We start from the raw sequence: 20,863 nt of genomic DNA, 5'->3' as shown, positions 1-20,863 counted from the left end.
TGTGTTTTTTCTGTAAAAATGTCTGAGGAAAGCGATGGCATTAAAATTTCCAAAATTAAAATATATGTATTGAGAGAAAAATTAACTTTTAATATTTAACTGAAAAAATTGCATAGTTGGCAGCTATTCCAGCAAAACATAACATTTTTTTCTAGACTTCTTGAACAATTTTCTTCAAAAGCCAACTTGCGGTTTGATTCTAGAGTAAATAGAACCGGAGATATGATCAAAAGAAAATCAAGGGTTTTGGCAATTTGCCAAAACGGGGGGTGCTCCCATGACCCGAGGGGTGGTTAAATTGACACAAAAATTTGGGTGGCCCAAGATGAACAATTCCTCCAAATTTGGTTCAAAACCGTGAAGGTCGATTTCAAGTTTGCATCTTTTTTTGATCACTTCGCGTGGAATGACCCTTATATAATTTGGCGAGTTCCGTCCTACTAGCCAGTCGACAGCACAAAAGCTAAAAGAATGCGTTTAACCCTTTGCGATGCGAATTTTTTTTCATTGTTAATTTTGTTATTATTAGCTTTATGTAGGTTTTAGTGGTCGCTGATTCTGATTCTCACGTCAAAACTGTAAAATTCAAAATGGCGGATCCAATATGGGGACTATGCTTGGCTAAATTTCATGTTTTTTTTTCTATATTGGCCTTAAACGTCTTACAAGGGGATTTTAGGGATCGCTGATTCTGACATTAGAATTGTAATCAGCGATCCCAAAATTCTCGTAAATCGAGTTTTATGCTTATTGTAAAAAAATTCGCATATTTCGTAAAAAATGACTGCCAATGTGTAGCCTCCGTATTGAATTCTCAAATTCTGTTATCAGAATCATAATCAGCAAACTCAAAAAACACATAATCTATTTTTTTGCTAGTTGAGAAGTTATTCCTGTCTCTCAAAATCTTTTATAGACCAAAATAATAATAAATTCCTATTTTTTTTATTTTGATATTTAAAAAAAACTGACCTACGAAAAATTCTGCAAAAAATCTATTTTGTAGTTCAATGTTTGAGTTACTTGCAAAATTTTTACGCATTCCGTTGATTGTAAGGCAAGAAATTACAGAATTAGTGAGGCACCTTGCTTAGTAGGGTGAAAATAGGCTCATCACCCTATATTTCAATTTCATGGAAGATGTGCAAGATAAAAAGAAAGAAGAGAAATCTGAATCTTATCTTTACTAACGGCAATAAAACCAGTTAAAACAATACACTGGATTTACTACCGGCACTAGCTGAACGGCGGAAAACAAAGTGAACAAAGGCTGACCTTCACTTATAAACTGAACTGAATATACGGGAGTAACAGAAAAACAATCTGCGTCCGTCAAAGGATCGGAAGCGCATGGATCGTGGCCAATGGCCATTGCTTCAGTTACTAGAAGCGGACTTAGGACAGTTTAAATGGCATACTGCTACTTGTGTGTTATACTTTATCTTTTATCGTTTTTGTTCGCTATTTTCCGCAAATTGATGACTACGAGAAACGTAAGTTATGAAAATAGAGCAAATCTGGTATAAACTTAAAACAACAAAACTAGAGCTAATCAGGCACATATGGACATGATCCAATAAATATAAATAGCATAGCGCTTCTTCTACGAAAATAATCTTACACCCATCACGAAGGACGCATACAAATATTTCCTGGCCTCGAATGGTGAATATTGGTTCAATCCGCCCTATTTCATCATTCCTGCTTCTTGGTCAAGGTATTGTTCATCCTCAAGCAACGCTATAGAGCTATGTAGGTCAAATTGTCACGTGTTAATTTGGTCAGCACAATTCTAACTACGGATTTCCTTATACGGATGTTGTAACTTCTTTGACCTGACAGATTATTGACATTGAAAAGTGTCAAAAACAAACTTCTTCTTACTTTTAGTAGCTGGTAGGTTAGCATGGCTGCCAGTATCCCGGTTTCTATAATATATTTGATCGAAAAAGTTAATTTTTTGTGATAGTGAAGTGCATCCAAATCCAAATTTCAAAGCAACAATATATCTTATTTCAGAGAACATGAACTGAAGTACGATAGGTATACTGGAATCAATCATATCTATGATGTAATATGATGTAATAGCACTATTAAATAGTGCCCAAGGGGCCCCAGTGGTTACAACACGGCGCTATGATTGAGCTAGAAACCATACCGTCGGTGTAAAGAGATATCGACCGGCTGTCAAAACAAGAATGGCCCGCGGCCGTCCCTGTCAGCGCGGGTGCTATTCTCACAGAAGAGATGTTTGATCTTTCAACTTTGTTGTATTGTTTGCATTAGACACGATTCAAGACTTCCGGTGCGGACAGAACCAGTGAAAAATTGCAGCTAGGGTAACGAAGGCATTTTTGACCACTTGGTAATATTCGATCGATTTCAATAAAAAATATGGAGCCGCATGGTATAATCTGTTTAACCAGATTAAGCCTACAATAACTTTTCATAAGAGCTAATACATTTTGTAATTAAAGTTTTTTCGTTAAGTTTGCTATACCTTCAGCGCAGGAAACTATTGCAATTACAACTGCTACTGATGTACTGATGTGGATTAACGTGTAGTTTTCATTAAATTTCGCTCTGCTGTGAAATAATGAATTTTAAAGCGGTTTGAAATACCCCCTTTTACCCTTGTTTGAGCTTTAAACAGAGCAATCTGTCTGCAACATAGAAAGTAACAGATTTTGACGCGTTGGCATGACAGTGGTTATTTTTTGCGCTTTGGTAACCTAAATACGAACAATGTTTAATGTTTACAAATGTTTTAATTTTTTTTTGACATATAGGATCACAACAACACGTAGATGAATTACGTACGTCCTGTTATAAACAAATTGACAAATAGGTAATAATTATATTACTATGGCTTGGAACACGCCGTATATAAACTGTATTCTCGTCTATTCATATTCCATCATAATTTTGTCCTTATGAATATGAAATCACAGAGAGCAGATGTTCATCTCGGATGTTTTATATGTGCTAGAATTCAAAGACCGTTCAAAGATTTTCACCAAGTACGCCATTAAGTTTGGCCTATTTGGCAGCTGGTCGAGTAGACTATTCGATCACTAAGAACTGGCGTCCAAGTAAAGTGTTAAGTTTTTAATTTTGCAATGATATTAGCAAGCAGCATCTTACAACTGGTCGGCGCTATGATCGACCTGTAGCCGTCAGAACAATCGTTCTGCGGGCTTTGCATGCAAACTTGGGTACAATATGTACGTGTGCGAGCTTGAGTGCGGCGGTGATGTGTAACGTTTTGTCATTTGCATGTTTACACAGATGTTAAGAATAAAAACAGTTTTAGCTTTGTTTTCTGAGTCTTATTCCGTTAGTTTGGGATGCATTGGGATGGCTCTAATTTGTACAGGTATTCAATTTTAATTTTCTGTTGCTGTTTTCTGTGGTGAAATCGTTCCATGATATTTGAGATTTCAGATACCGGCAGAATTTGACTGAGCTCAGTATAAATCATCAGTACCGGAAAGTTATTTTAGACCACTGATTATCGATAAATAATTAGCCCTTGAGAATTTTAAGCAATTACCATCATGTATGCCTGTTTTTGAGGTAAGATTGCATTTTGCTTTACTAACATAAAGGGATTTCGTATAATTTAATACAATACTTTAGTGCTAGCCACGATTTCATCATTAATAACTTTCTCCCAGTTCAGTAAATTGCTAAATTTTTCACCAAATGAGCGAAATAATTATTACAAATTGATGATGTTCATTACTATAACCTATTCAAGCTCGAACCCGGCGAGTAGGTAATATCCGAGACATAACCGAAACAAAATGTGAACAACTGGCCACACTTTGGACAGTCAAAGCGAAGATTCAAAATTAGTTTGAACAACAAAGAGTGCACCGACCGCCGCTAATAGTCATCCCACGCTCTGTCGGAAAATCAGCACACCAGGACCGGAAATGGATAATCGTCGTCATTTATGCGCGGTCGGCAAGTTTCCCGCCTGCAGCAAGCTTAGTTCGTCAATGAGATTAGAGATATTTTTCCATATCTATTCCTGTGTCATGTTTCTCATCACAACTGACGTTGAAGTGACATGTTTGTTTATTCTTTCAAAATCGACATTTCTATCTACTTGCGTACGACTATGCACGTACCATACATGTGCGGTAACTGTGTGTATACTCAGCTGCGTCTTGGCGGTGGCATTTCGAACGCTTTTCTAGTGCCAGCAGCCAGTTGCAGTACAGTAGTAGCAGGATGGTTGGATGAACCGATGCGATAGTCACAAGTTTGTCTGCTGCCTTGGACCGACTGTTTGTTCATTAGTAAAAAAAAAGTATACTAACACCTGAACGGGATAGTACATATTATAATCTGTCCAAGGTTCCTACATGTGACTGGTCTCAAGGGTCGCAGGCAGCAACATAAGTGTTTCCTACAAGTGCAGAGAATTTCTTTTCCTTAGAGTATTACAACGGTGAGATGTGAGTGTGGTGCATTCTGAAGCAGGTCCTTGGGGAGCGGCGCAAATTGTGCAAGCGGTGCTTACCGGCAGCATCGTGAACGGGGTAGCCTGATTGCGAAAGAGGAAGTGTAATTTGAATATACTGCCAAACAGTAGAAACAAGGATAGACAGTTGTGTTGAACGCGAACGATGGCTGCCTCAACCGGGAATTCCATAGAAATTGGACAATCTGAGCAGGTAATTTGTATTTGAGAACCATATACGCTTCAGTTGACTATTATTCTAGCGAACAGTGTACATTAGACTGACCAGAAAAATAATGAATTTTTGAAAACTCAATTGGCCCACCACTGAGTCGATTTCTAGTCCCACCAAGAGTATTTGTTTCAAATTTGAAGCAAATCGGACAAGTCTAGCTACCGGACCAACGTGCCTGAAGTTTGTATGAGATTTTTCGACAAATTACATGGAGAAAACCCACTAGCTCGCATTTTCGCTGCTAGGTGGCACTATATGCATCGTATTATCACTGTAAGTGAAAATAAGAAAGATAATTTCATTGTCTACAACTTTGTCGAAGACTGCTAGTCAATCCGGCTCTGTTAAAAGAAATTATTAAACTTTCAACGAAGTGATGTCTGAGTCAGTTTTGCATGGGGCCTAGCAGTGCATGGTTATGAATTAGTACTCAATTCTCACGAACTATACATTTTTGTGAAATAAGTGTTAGATTTAGCTGAATAGTATGTTCAGAAGAATTGTAGTATATGATACGAGTTATCTTTTGGTTAAAACATTTTAGTTCCACCTGTGACCGCATAGAGGGCGTCAACACTGGTATTCACCTTCAGGAACCTTCAGGCCGAAACGTCAACGTTCAATGCAATCCAACTAAAACATTGTTAAATTGAATTCACTGATATGTGAGCTACAATATAACATTTACTGATGGCGAATCGATGGACTACTTTTTCTTAAAACATCGGATAACGAACGAGAAAACTCGAATTTTCATAAGACAAAATGTTGGACGACATCTAGTACTGGGGTTACCTCCATGGTCAACTTTGACTGATAATAGTAAAAAATCTATTTTTTTTTTCAAATTTCTTAAATGACAGTCCCAATTTCGGGAAAATTGTGGGTTAGCCCCTTTAGACGCCAGTCATTCACTTAAATTCCCCTAGTGTTGAGATATCTAAAATGAAAAACAAAGGATTTTGCACCGTTATGCAAGCGCTAACGTGCCTTATAAAATAAAGGAGTTGTATAAAAAGTATTATAATGTAGCCTAATGTCTGCTTCAGATTTACATATAAGGCAGTCCTAAACAGCTGTCAATCCATATATTTTGATATAATGCTGGTATTACGCCTTAAAAAACGAAATATTGTGCTATGACCGTGCAGAGATTGAGGGAGACGTTTTTGCGTTGCTATTATATAGCAGCAGTGTACAAATGTTGAAATTGAAAGCATGATATTGACATTACTCATGCTATTAGACAGCTTCAATTACCTGTCATTTTCCGCGATGGTTTTTCCACGATTTATAAGTTTCCTATTCGGTATGATGAACAAAAAGTAAAATTTTTAAGATACTGTGTAGAACCGTAATTCGTCGCTGTTGTGCTATCTTATGACAAACGCCATTTTGGGGTAAACTGAGTTAGATATGCCACATTACTTGTTTGAAAAATCTCCACAAAGTGGCGATTTCAGAATTTTGAAATTCTACTTGGTTACTTAGATATTGCGAGAAACATAATGAGAAATTGTGAGTTTTTTGCTTCAAATCACTGTATCTAGGGATTTGCTCAAGTTATATTGAAGTTTTAGATGTTTTTATGTGTGAAAATGTCTGAGGAACACAATGGCATAAACATTTTCAAAAGAAAATTACAAGAGTTGTGAGAAAAACACAGTTTTAGTTTTAAATTGGAAATAAAGGATGTTTGGCAACACTGTAACCAAAAATAACAATTTTTTCTAGATTCCCTGACTCATTTCCTTCAAAATGCATTTCACCGATTGTTTATAGACCATATGAACGCAAAGAAATGAATAAAAGTTAAAAATTGATGATTTTTTTCTATGGAAAATTTTCTATGCACGATTATGACACGTCATACAATTTTTGTCATCAATACACGCCTATGACACGTGTGAGTGCGACTTTTGTTTACATTCATAGTAAAAACTCGCAACATAGTCAACCGATCTTGGTAATATTTGAGAGATTAATGCAGAATAGATAGAAGCATCAATTGTCTTCTTTGGATTGTTTATAGCATTTACAAGTCTCAAGATATTCAATCTCAAACTTTAAAAATCGTTTTTCTCGAAATGTGCTAAATGGCGCTTGTCATAAGATAGTACAACAGCGACGAATTGACTCCCTTCTAATGCATTGTAATGAATATCCTGATTCTACCTAGTATGTGAAACGTGAACAAACAATGGGTTACAACGCCAAGCAATTTTATACCCCGTTGTGTGCAAAATGTGTTTCTGTTGACTTCTAGAAATGTCTAGTAAAACCATCGATTTGTGAAGTGGAGCAAATGTTGAAGGTGAACATGAAGCTCAACGTAGCAGAAGTTAATGCTGTGCAATTCCACCATCTACGTCATGCGGCACTGATTATGTTCTAAAACAAGCAGAATCCTTTGCTTTGCATAATAACTTGAAAAACATCGTCGACTGTAATGACATTTTATACAGTATCCCAACGTATATAGATGTTGACAGTATTGAAATAAAGCTACATGACCTGGCACCAGAGATGCCAGATGATTTTGTTGAAAATCTGTATCCTCGTTATAAAAAATCTGTATCTGAAAAAAAAGTTAAAAGTTTTCAGTATTGTCAACTATAAATTTATACATTAAAAAGGGGCTCAAAACGAGTACTTTGAAGTAATCTGTACATTTACTGGTTCATTTACTGGCTAATAGCCTTGACAAGTCTGAAGATTGCCCCTTCAAAAAGATTGAGACTACATGTGAAACGAAAACACGACTCTCAACCTAGAGGCTAGCGCAAACAAACTGCGTCCAATTGCACAAAAATTGCACGCGGTGCAACAAAACCCTAAACAACAACAGAAAGCTATGCCAAACCACGGAGGCAATCACTTTCACTGTATTTATTGTGTGGTTTCTGTTTATTATTTTCAACCAACCGCTGAGCGCTCGTAAATGTACGTGAAACGGTTCTTATGCCGGTCACGAAGTTTTACCGGTCATGCCGTGGCTCAATCTTAGCTCGCGGTATTCATTGCAGTACTATTTGTCCTAACTGCTTATACATGAATTGGTACCAAGGTTGTTAAACTGTTAAAACGTTCAGTTTATTACATAATTACAAATCGACAACGAATCCCTAGACTAAACAAATTGCTTGCTCACTGACGTAGTGTCGGAGCATGTTAAACTTCAAAATGGGCATTCTGTTTGACACTTAAAATCGTTTAGATCGCCACAGAAAGCAATCCATGGTTAGACAGATTGCTTTGATCAGGCTGCGGTGCTTTGTCAGAGACGCGTGCATTTTGTTCGTACCTAAACGTTCCAAAAAGAATTCTCCGTCTCATTTGAAACATAGGTCACAAACTAGGCCAATCCACGCAATATTGTCACACTATTTTAGTCAAACAGCTTTCGTTTTCAGGAAGCTGGTCAGTGACGGTCTTATGTAAACATTTCAAGCAACTGCAAACCAGTGACAGCCAGCCTACGGCTACTAGACCAGTTGAACTGATCCTAACTGGGATCGTTCCCGTGCTTAATGTTAATTGCCTATATATTTGACATGAAATAAACAAATGCACATGCTGGTAACGGGCGGGTGCGACGTGCGGTTAAGTGGCCAAACTTGATTTGCTTTGCTTCGGTGTGCTTCCACGTTGTTATAGCATTATTGGCAGGTAACTTCGAACGTGGTTGGGATGACCATCATAATCCACAGTTGAGTAGGTAGTCGATTTATCGTGGCAAATGACTATCGATAGCGCGAAACTAGTAAATGTGATAAAATGTGCAATGAAAAAAGTTATGTGAATAATGCGTTCCGTTGGGCTCGCTGGTTGTTTACGGAAGAGATTAGAGTAATGCCATATATACATTGAAAGCTTTATTTTACTGGAAATGCTATTTATCGGTTGTAATTCCATAATGAGTTCAAAGCACCGTACTAATCTGGAGCGGTTGTGTAGCATACATTACCGATCGTAAACAACGCACACAAGATGAAATTTTCTATGGATTTAACCCGAATGTCGAAGCGACCTGGTTCTATGTGCATTATTATAGACCATACATACTTGGGTAATCGATATATGCAGCGCTTCCAGTTGTTTTCTTCATAATAAGTAACTATTCAAGAGAAGGTAGATAAATCAAAATAATTTTAATTTAACCTCGTGCACCATTTAACTGATATAATACCGCGAGCTCTATATGCAACTGTTGATTCATTGCATAACTTTTACGTTTGGGAGATTTTCACTCAACTACCTTCACCAGTAAGTACAATGTGTGCGGTCACGACGCGCTGCGGTAAAATCTGCGCAGATAGCAATACTTTAGGAACAGGGCACAGTTTATCGGAATCATTTTGCCGCGGCTGGATCAAAAATTTTTACATCTGAAAAATACGAACTCGAGAATTTAAAAAATAGAAGACCTACAAATGACTCCACATCGAAAATTTGGAATTTGAAAAACTCAAGAATTTTTAAATTGGGAAACCAGAGATCGAATAGAAATCAAACTCCAATGTGAAAACCCTATACTGAATCCGAGATTTTTTTTATAAGGAGGATACAAGAGCTTGACCCGAGAGCGAGTAAAGGCGCTTTAACCTAGGCTGTGTGAGCCAGGGCAAGGTGTAAATACCTCTGTCCCATTCCAAAGGACCCAACCTTTTCAGCAAAGTCACTCCCAACGTTTTATTATAACCCCCTACAAACTGAAACGGTCGGTACGGTTGTCCTCGTTTCTTCCTCATTCAAGTTTCAAAACGATTCGTTGATTGAATTGTTCATTAAATGATTAATTCAATTGCCGTATAATATTGAAACATCTTCAAACCCAACTCGGCACAGTAGGCCTGGCCGTTTTAATATTTGCGACATATTATAATATGCTTCAAATATTAATGTTGACAAGAAAGACACTAAATAATAACTGCAGTGTTTCCCAGGATGCTTTTCAATACTGACCGTGTAAGGGTTAGAATAGAATAGAATAGAATAGAATAGGAGGATACAAGAGCTTGACCCAAGACTCAAATTAAAATGACATAAAGAACCATACACAATGCAAAATTATATTGCAATGCAATAAGGCCCTTCCGTTAGTTCATTATATGTCACCTCCAGAATCCATTAGCTTCTAGCGATAATGATTTTCATCAGTCTTTGTCCACACTGAGTTCCCAGCACCTATTACAGGGGCGCGAACCTAACATCTGGGCTCTACACTCTGTTCCATTTTGAGTGATGTCGCGAAAATGGGTCTTTTCTACAACGTATAAAACACTAAGAGTTGTAGTTGTAAGTTTTAAGTTTGAAGCTTTTGGATGTTTTTTTTAACTTTTTGGTGGTTTTCTTCAGTTATTATTAGTAAAGTAGTACTATCAAACCTATGGGTAATTATTTTACATCGCATCTTCAAATCAGATTTCGTTTCGATTGTTTTGTCACATACCTTCAAGTTACACTTGATAATTGCCTTTCGATGGAAGAAAAATCTGGATAATTTAGTAGATTGATACATTATTCTGCATTCTATGGTATCTCGGTAGCTAGCTAATTCGATCCGGTTGTACGGGATTTTTGGGTGAAATGATTATTAAAATACACTCCTGGAGATACTGCTTGGACGTTTTCCAGTGTTGAAAAGCTTTGTTTTCCTTCCTAAACTTTAGATGCCTTGCCAAAACATCGTCGAGCTAAGTCTTTCTTCATTTTGCTCAGTTCAAGAGCTAAAAATCGCTCCGCTGTTATAGCAGGGCATGCAATCAAATCCACCCGTGCACCGCTTTGTATATCTGAAAAAGCAAATCTTTATTTTCTCGTTATGAGAACTAGAGTGTCTCGAGTTGACATTTTTTATTTTGTTCGTTTAATTGATACAGCTTATAGCGGTAGCTTAACGCAGTCGTGGACCTTTGATATATTTGCGAATTGCTGAAAATAATAATAAAAACAAATATTTTTGATCATCCGTTGGATCTCGTGCACGTAACTTTTTATTGTGCGCGAAGACCTTTTTTCGCGGCAGGGTGGCACATTGGTGTTCGCGATCAAATGTACTTCCCTGCACTTAGGGGAGACCAGTGTAAATCTATCGTTATTGTTATTGACTTCTTCACCGATGTTGCTTACAGTAGCTTTTGGAGTGCTGTATGCTTCTTTTACTGTTGTCATTATGGCCTGACCAGCTGCCATAAATTTGGCTATGGCTCTTCCGCGCAAGGTTGTCCATGGTCAGCTGTCTGATTACAGTACAGTCAGATTACGTAGGATTTTGCCCCTCATGGGTGTATAACATAGAGTGTATAGTAGCAGCTCCGTGGATTTTTAGTTTTATAGTCAATTTATGGTTTGAAGATCGGCGTTTCAATCAATAAAATTCAAGAACACTCGTTACTTTCTTTCTCCACGCGGAAAAAAACGTCGTGAAAAACCTGCCATGAAATCTGAAACAATCACGTTTTTACGGTAAGACAACAGGATCATGAACCAATTAATAGTTCAGAAAGTCATGAAATATGATTCATGTATTCGTGAAATGGTCCATGATTCCTAGTATAAGTCACGACTGACCATGCGTGCTCGTGAAATAAATCACAAAATTATGAAATATTATTCATGTATTCGTGTGCTGGTTCATGAATCCTAGTATAATAGTCACGACTTATTATTCGTGCTCGTCAAATAGTTCACAAAATCATCTAATATTATTCATGTATTCATGAACTGGTTCAAGATCCCTAATATTAGTCAATATTTCAAGCTCGTGAAATAGTTCAACGAATTATGAAATATTTTTCGCGTATTCGTGAACTGCTTCACGATTCCTAGTATGTGATTTATGATATATTTGGAAGGTAACCATCATTTTCAATTTTTTGCAACATGGTAATGAAATTTTGACGTGAACTATTTCACAAAACTTTTAGTATCATTCGTGAAATCATTTTTTTCAATGCACTTTTTCATTAAATATTCAGTTGCTAGCGATCAGTACTAGGTAGGAGTAGTAACGATTTATGTTCATGATTTCAAGCTTTTAGTCACGATATTCTTAATTCGTATTCGCGTTTTCGTGATATTATATTCACGAGTTTTGTGTTGGATGTTTCTGACAGAGTGGTATGACTTATGTTCATGATTTCAGGGTCTTAGTCACAATTTCCGTAATTTCTTACTACTTGCAAACGATATTTCTTATGGCTTTATTATGGCAATAAGTTGAGTGATTTGTGTTCATGACTTCAGTATCATAATCACGCTTTTGATATTTTAGTCAAGTTTTCAAATCAAAGTGCTTCAGGGGGGTTTTGGGGAACGATTGAAACATTCCCAGCCTGCTATTCCTTCCTCGACACTGTCTTCTTTGATTCCGATCAAGAAAGCTAAAGAGTGTTAGTGTAGTATATTTCTTTCATGAGCACCGAAGAATGTAAAACTCGCGAGAAGTAATTTATCCATGAACTGAAATTAAATCGTGAAAGCAAAAACCAACTTAGTCAATGAGAGCGAGATGAGATATTTCTAAAATTTATCATTGTTCATCATTAGTTTGCAGGCAAAAAAAAAAATGATAAAAAGCTATTAAATTCACGAAACGAGTATAATTATTAATATAAATCAAATTAATCAAATAAATAATTCCAATTAGTTCAGCTCATTAAGTGATAAATTAGTCAACATAAAAATGTTTAGAAATTAATAGAATAAATTGAATAAATTCAAACTATCAAATTGGATGAAATGAATAAAAGGAGTGATTGAACGGTATCAATAAAATGGATAAAACAAAGAAACTGAATAAAATGTATAAATTACTAGAAATTAATTAAATGAATGCATTTAAGTAGAATGAACAGAATGAATAAAATAATTAAAACATGAAATGAATAGTGCGGATAAAATAAAAAAATGAATAAAATAAACAAAATAAATAGTTATGGTAAAATGAATACAAAGAAGAAAAAAATAAACGAAATAAAATGTATTCAATGATCCAGTTATTAAATCAAAAAAATAAATAAATTATTAATTTGGATGAAATAACTAGAATAAAAGATATAACAAAATTGGTCAGATTAATTAATAAAAAAGAACTAAATAAAATGTGTCAACGGGAAAAAATTAATAAATTGCATAAAATTAAAATAGTAAATAAAATAAGTTAAATGAATGAAATGCACGAAATGAATAAACTATTAAAACAGCGAACATTCATTTGAACCAGTGTGATATCTGAATAGAAAACGAATGCTGCGCTGAGTACCCCAAATCGTGTACGTGATATAGTTCACAGAACAAGATACCGCAAATCAATCACACTTTTATGATCCTTTATGTTATTATGAACAGTAGTCATATTACTCCACGTGTCAAATTCGAAAGTAAGCTCTAGAATAAAAACCTGTTTTAATCCACCTAGTGGTGCAATAGTGCCTTTCTCATTTGTTCAAACTACGACTCCATGGCTGGTTTATGTTCAATATAATGGTGGAAATGTGTATTAAATATTCAGTACAATTTGCGCATACATACAATGCATCGACAGCAACGATCTTGATATGCTATGTGTCAACACTGGAATATCGCTTGATACCAGCGGCGGATCAAGGAGGAGGATCCGGAAGGTCCGGACCCTGCCGAAAATTTCAACTTGTTAAGAAATTTTAAACTAGTTTCAATTTTAAAGTAGCAACCCCTCACTGCATACCCCTACCTACGCCTATATAAGTCAAAATTAGGTTGACGATTTTTAGAATGATTGCATAACCTTTCTATAAAAAGGAAATTTTCTTAAAAATTTTTTTTCGAGTTTATATCAACTCTAGACGTTTCATGCAATTTTAAAGACATTTAACATCAAAAATACAAATTCAATTTTGAAATTGTCCTATACTCCCCCCTTTGAGCATTTTTCAGTTCATTTTATATGGGAATTTGCTGTGTGGCCGCACTCTTCAACCCGTAACTCCGGAACCAGAAGTCCAATCGATAAAACTTCAATAGCAACCGATGGAAATGATGTATCTTTCATTTGAGACTAAGTTTGAGCAAATCGGTCCTGCAATTCCTGAGAAACAGAGATGACAGATTTTTTCCACATACATACACACACAGACATTTTCCGGTCTAAACGAACTGAGTCGAATGGCATATGACATTAGGTACACTAATAGGTTGCATGAGTGATTGCATAAACTTTCTATATGAGAAAGGCTAAAATCAGCATAACATGAATGGAAATGTCCAAGATCCTGAAATCATGATCATGAATCACTCTACTCATGACCAAAATATCATGATAATATGAACAGAAATTCCGAAAATCGTGATAAAGATCCTGAAATCGTGATCAGAGATCACACAACTCATGACAAAAATATCGAAAATTGTGACTAAGATCCTGAAATCACCGCCCGCTTCGAGTTTGCATCGGTGGCGACGAAATCGAGGTGGTTGAAGAGTTCGTGTACTTGAGCTCACTGGTGACCGCCGACAATGATACTAGCAGAGAGATTCGTAGACGCATCGTGGCAGGAAATCGTGCTTACTTTGGCCTCCGCAAGACACTTCGGTCGAAGAGAGTTCGCCGTCGTACGAAGTTGACCATCTACAAGACGCTGATTAGACCGGTAGTTCTCTACGGGCACGAGACCTGGACCATGCTCGTGGAGGACCAACGCGCACTTGGTGTCTTCGAACGGAAAGTGCTGCGTACCATCTACGGTGGAGTGCAGATGGAAGACGGCACATGGAGACGGCGAATGAACCATGAGTTGCATCAGCTGTTGGGGGAGCCGCCCATCTGTCATACCGCGAAAATCGGACGACTACGGTGGGCCGGGCACGTAGCCAGAATGTCGGACAATAGCCCGGTGAAAACCGTTCTCAATTGCAATCCGACCGGTACAAGAAGACGTGGCGCGCAGCGAGCACGATGGATCGACCAGGTGGAAGACGATTTGCGGACCCTTCGCAGACTACGTGGCTGGCGACGCGCGGCCATGGACCGAGTGGAATGGAGGAATCTTTTGTATACGGCACAGGCTACTTCGGCCTTAATCTGTTAATAAATAAAAAAAATCCTGAAATCATGACTAAAATATCACGATAAATTATATAGAAATTACGAAAATTGTGACTAACATCCTGAAATCAAGAACATAAATCCCGCTGACCCGCTGACAGAAAAATTCGATAGTAAACTCATGAAAAAGATGGCACGGCAACGTGATAAGAAATCAAAATCGCGTATAAGCAACTGAAACCAAACATTCGAATGCAACGCCATGTATATATTTTGGACGAACTAGTTTTTTGAAAACACAAATAGTTTCATTAATACGAGGTTTATTATTCATAATTTCTGAAACTTCAGGGCTTTCGTAAATCGTTCAGTTCACGAAATCGTGAATTTATGAATTCATGAACGGATTTTTTTCCGTGCATTTCATTGAACATTTTCAATGAATCGAGGACCAATAGGGACCGAGACATTCACTTTAATGCCGATCATTAAATCATAATTTGTCACTATAACAGTCGAAGATACACTAATGTTTTATAGTCAAGTAGGAGTGAATAGTTTTCTTGATCCGCATCGTCACCACAAGAACACCGTTTAGAATACCCGGTAAGAAGGTTCTCCACGTTTCAAGTGCAAAGGATTCTACTTCTCTGTATTGCGACATGTGTTTTGCAATTAGCTCGGTAGGGGTACGCTCTGATAAATCATGTAGCCTTACCTCTATACAGCCATTTTCTATACACACGGGAAATTTAATTCCAGCGTTGTCATTTTCAACCAAGTGCTTTAAGGTGTTTTTCAAAATGAAACGTTCGGGTTGGGCTAACGTGTTGAATGAAATCAATACTTCGTTGCGGAGATGATAATACTGAAGATAGATGACCTCCGTAAGCCTATAAGCTTCATTTTCACCGCCATAAAGTATTCCAATATACTCATGCAGGCAATAATGTCTGTTCTTTGAGACATTTGTTTTGATTGATGACGAAAGATTTGCTAATTAAGTAGAGAGAAAGTTAATAATATTAAAAATGTCCGTACAACTGTCGATGTTCTCAATTATTCAACTAAATTAACCGTAGAACAGTTTTGTGGGGGTTACATTTGTACCCGAGAGCTATTTGCAATCCCTATAATTCTGTTACGGCTTATTTCATCATAAACCAATTTGATTATTAAACTACCATTAAAGCAGGTGCAACCTATTTGTTTTACTTCAGCAACTTAACAGTGCCTGTTTAAAGTGTGTATGGGATACAAATGTACCCTACAAAACCGTTTACGTTAGTGATCATTTTTGCTTTTAGGAATGAAACAGACAACACATTCGTGAATATGATTTGTATATAATATATACAAGTATATGTATATATACTTAATTCGTCATTTTCTTTATACCAGGGTCTGGAACACACTCACTTTATATACAAGTACAATGCACTGGCTCTCTCTATCCCTTCGACACCTTCCGGTTTATCGCCGTTACTACGTATTGCTGTATCTTTACTGCTTGTATTGGCGTTTGATGTTCAAAGAAGCATCGGAATAAATATACTTTCTGACTTGCAGCAGAATAATTTAAGTTCAAAAGACAATTTAATAAAGTTCACAACGCCGTATGGAAGGTCAAAATCGGTTAGAAATTACCGGAGCTATAGAAATTTTAAGAAAAAAAAAGAGAATTTTGGCGTATTTTAAAGACATGTTCTATAAAAAATGAAATATTACATAATAAAATAGAATAATCGTGAATATTTTTGAATAGGCTGCTTTGCGAATGATTTTAGAACAAAGCTATCCTATTTATTTATAAATGCAATAAAAGCTTGACATATTAGAGCGATTTTACTGCCGGGGTACGAATGTACCCCACAAAACCGTTTACATATAGAAAAAGTCACGAAACCGTTGTAGGGTTAATACAAGCCTATAAGGGTCCACCGATAAATATTGAATATGAATAATAAAAAGTGCACAAATACTTCGAACTCGACAGAAAAATTGGATTGTTGTAGTTCTTAATTATATAATTCGCATCACTCAATGAAAGCAAACCATAACTCGTGAGCTAAAAAGAATGGAATAAATCTACCCTCCTAATGTGATTGACCTCGACTAATTACTTTTTACTATTGAGTCGGTCTTCTGCAAGTACATTTTTGGCTATTGTGTTATCACGTTACTATATGACAGATGATAAGCAAAATTGAAATTGACGTGGAAGAACGATTTAATTGTCCTACTGATACCGTGCATTACAGGTTTGACAAGCAAACAAGCTCTAAATAAATTATTATCTTTCAAACGACTGCAAACTGAACCGAATGAATGTTAAAATTGTGTTCAAGCAGTGTTCTACCAGTAGCTCTAATGTTATTTTGATAATGTATGGTAGACCAGTGTTACACGAATGAAATCAGTTCATCTGGTGCAGAATAGAGTTGGGGTTATAGAATATATTACCCGTATTTTTTTTAATTTCGGTTATGGCACAAAATTGAAAAACAAATGTTATACTCTCATGAAAATATTTGTAAAACTCAATAAAAATAGATCGATTGAATTCTGTCACAATTAATTTCTGATATAAGCTCCCATACAAATTACTGATAAAATCTTTCTCCGCAAACAATGTTCTTTAAAAAATCGGGACGAACTCATAAAAAGAGAGATTTACGCAAATTTGTGTAACTCAAAACAGCTGACAAGTCGTGGCAAACTGGAATGACTTGTGGCTAAACACTTTCGGAATTACGAAATGATCAAATAAATGTTGCTCACCAAATTCTAATGCTTCGCTGTATCTATTCTCCCTTCTCAAACTACCAGGAACTCGTTGGATCCAAGAAACGAAATACCAGAAAATACCTGCTGATTGGCGGTGCCGCTGTGATAGTACTCGCCATAGCAATCACATTGATCGTGGTGCTAACCGGCGATGATGCAACCGACAACGGTGGCAACAGTCCCATTGTTCAGCAGCCAGATCCGATTACGTTGGAGGATTTCCTGACCGGTAAACTGGCCGCACGCGACTTCAGCGGTGCATGGACACCGAGCGGGAAGATCATATCGCGAGATGAAATGGGACAAGTGCTCGCGTACGATCCGGCCACGAACGAGACGAAAACGTTGCTCGGGCAGAGTAATGATGAACTGCTGCAGGGATTCAAGTTCGATCTTTCACCGGATGAACGCTACTTGTTAGTGGCCCAGTTGTACAGCAAGATATTCCGTCACAGTTTTTTGGCTATTTATGATATTGTGGATTTGGAACAGAATAGGACGATCCCGGTAAATGTAGGAGGTCAACGGGTGAGTGCTCTCTATCGATTGGATCCATCATTGAATTTTAATCATGTTTTACATTGCAGAGAGCGCTGAATGTCGTGGAGTGGAGTCCGGTGGGAAACTCGTTTATTTTCGTCTATCTAAATAATATCTATTACAAATCATCGCCGGATGCAGTGGAAGTGCAAATAACAGACGATGGTGCTCCTAGTATTTACAACGGTATTCCCGATTGGGTGTACGAAGAGGAAGTATTTTCCACTAATATCGCCACCTGGTTTTCACCGGATGGCAAAAAGATTGCATTTATTAAGTTCAGTGATGTAAACACACGACTGATGAAGATTCCTATTTATGGCCCACCTGGTAATCCAGATTTCCAATACCCACACGAGCTCGCGTTGCACTATCCAAAGTCGGGAACGCCAAATCCAGTGGTTCAGCTGTACCAAGTCGATCTAACGACACCAACAGTCAAGACCGAAATTGTTCCTCCTCTGGCTTTGGTAACATCGGAAATGGATCATATTATTACTTCTGTCGGTTGGGCAACCAATAATCGTGTGATATCCATTTGGAAGAATCGAATTCAGAATCACGCCATCGTCAAATCGTGTGACGAAACTAGCAGCTGTATCGAGGTTCGAGAATTCCAAGCTGATGGAGGATGGCTGGAATTGTTCAGTGCGCCAATTTTTAACAAAGATGGATCACAGTTTGTGCTCATCTCGTCATCGGAGCAATATCGGCACGTAATGATGATTCCGACCGCTGTTAAGGGTGGCGAAGCGATTACTAGTGGAAAGTACGTTGTTCAAGATATTTTGAAATGGGATGCCGACAGCAATTTGATTTTCTACACTGCCAACACCGAACAGGACTCTCATGTGCTGCACATCTATGCAGTTCTGGGACAGAAGGGGGCGAAGCCGCAGTGTTTGAGTTGCGCAGTAGGTTCCAGTCCGAAACAGCAGTACTTCACTGCACAGATGAGTAGGAAGGGAAGCTTTGTGATGTTGGAAGCTAAGGGACCCAATGTTCCCTGGAGTGAAATGTTCGAGTGGAGTTATAGCAATAATGGTGAGTAATAATATTTAAATCAAATATGTAGATTTATTAGCTATGCACTACTGTTGAATGAATGTTGAATGAAAGTTGAATTGATTGAATTCCAATAATATTCGTCAGGAACCATAAGCAGAGAGTCGGAGAGAGATTATTAGCAAAAACAGCAACACAACGTTTATTATGATTTCAACATAAAATTTTTGGCAAACGCTTGCGCAAATAAACACTATAAGGGCAAGAGACATCTTTGCAATCAATAAACGCAGTTTTCTCACTCGGCCATAACATGCCATGAAGAAGATCAATCAGCACAGTCAGTACCTACATTTTTCGTTATCAATGATAGCTGATTTTACTAGCTTGCTCTATAGAAACCAGACTTCCCATGAACATCGACAAGTTTGTACCTATGTACAAAATATAGTGCACGCGTTCAACCTCATTATGCGAGTTTCGGCAAAGCAGTCAATAAAACAGCAAAAACGATTTGTTGTTTCAATGTCCGACAGTTTCGGTGAATGTATTTCACCTTTTTCAAGGATTAGAAACTATACGTTTTGTTGTTGTGTATGTTTGTATGTCCAACATTGGTTGTCTATAGTGTGTAATTTGTAATGGCGTCCGATAGTGAATCATGTGTAACAATATTTATGCGACTCACTGTTAACAGAATGAAAAAGCTTGCTCGCTATAATTCTACAAAGCTTGATTTTCTGTGCACTAGTTAGAGCGAATATTTTTTGGTTTGTGTCTCTCCTTTTCCGTCTACTATTTTAATAGTAGACGGAAAAGGAGAGACACAAACCAAAAAATATTCGCTCTAACTAGTGCACAGAAAATCAAGCTTTGTAGAATTATAGCGAGCAAGCTTTTTCATTCTGTTAACAGTGAGTCGCATAAATATTGTTACACATGATTCACTATCGGACGCCATTACAAATTACACACTATAGACAACCAATGTTGGACATACAAACATACACAACAACAAAACGTATAGTTTCTAATCCTTGAAAAAGGTGAAATACATTCACCGAAACTGTCGGACATTGAAACAACAAATCGTTTTTGCTGTTTTATTGACTGCTTTGCCGAAACTCGCATAATAAGTATATACCCACAGTCGTTAAACATTCACCTAGTTCAACCTCAAATATGCTTCGTTTCGATGTACAGGTTTGCCTTGAACATCGAACCCATGCGAACGACGTACAAACTATTTCAAACATCAGTGTACGTACACCGGGTGTACACACGAGAACGATTCGCATAAGGCAAAAAGAGTCAACGCTAGTGATGATGAGAGTGAAAAAGAGAAAACTGATGCCACGAACCTGTTTGTTCACCTGGTGTAGGTACGCCGTGTACGCACATGGGGTTCGGTTGTGTAGACGAACATGTGCACGTGCTTTGGTACGAAACAGCGTGTTCGTGTTCGTATACAAAATGTGGGTTCGATATGAGTACAGAACCAGAGCGTTCTGTACTCATATCGAATGTATACATTAGGGTGACAATGATTTATATGAAAAAAAAAATCGCAATCTACACCCCCTAGCGTCGTTCTAAATCATGAAAAAATGACACTGTCCAAATTTGAGCGAAATCGGTTAACCCTAACCCCTCCCCCAAAGAGCTTAAAGTTTGTTTGGGATTTTTGGACAAAATGTATGGGGAAACACTCGCAGTTCACAAAATCGCCGCTAGAGGTCGCTGTAAACTTCCGATCACTGACCTAGGAAGGAGTTAAGCTTTTGAAGATATGCTGAAC

The 20,863-nt window shown here is 37.4% G+C and overlaps 1 protein-coding gene across 7 annotated transcripts in view; it reads left to right on the top strand.

The window, feature by feature from the left end:
* Window positions 1-20,863, top strand: part of LOC131691188 (venom dipeptidyl peptidase 4) — a 63,631-nt gene that overhangs the window by 31,621 nt on the left and 11,147 nt on the right. For 3 of the 7 annotated variants that reach the window (XM_058977407.1, XM_058977409.1, XM_058977405.1), the window contains exons 2-4: window positions 4,448-4,685; window positions 17,563-18,048; window positions 18,108-19,104. In XM_058977407.1, the coding sequence (XP_058833390.1) occupies window positions 4,638-4,685; window positions 17,563-18,048; window positions 18,108-19,104 (1,531 nt within the window). In that variant the 5' untranslated portion in view covers window positions 4,448-4,637. Of the gene's footprint in view, window positions 1-4,424; window positions 4,686-17,562; window positions 18,049-18,107; window positions 19,105-20,863 lie in introns of those variants that run through there. The other 4 variants (XM_058977404.1, XM_058977403.1, XM_058977402.1 and 1 more) reach the window with 2 other exon arrangements.

The sequence above is a fragment of the Topomyia yanbarensis genome, chromosome 3, assembly GCF_030247195.1.
Source record: "Topomyia yanbarensis strain Yona2022 chromosome 3, ASM3024719v1, whole genome shotgun sequence".
Taxonomy (NCBI): Eukaryota; Metazoa; Arthropoda; class Insecta; order Diptera; family Culicidae; genus Topomyia; species Topomyia yanbarensis.
This window is presented reverse-complemented; position numbering and strand designations above follow the sequence as displayed.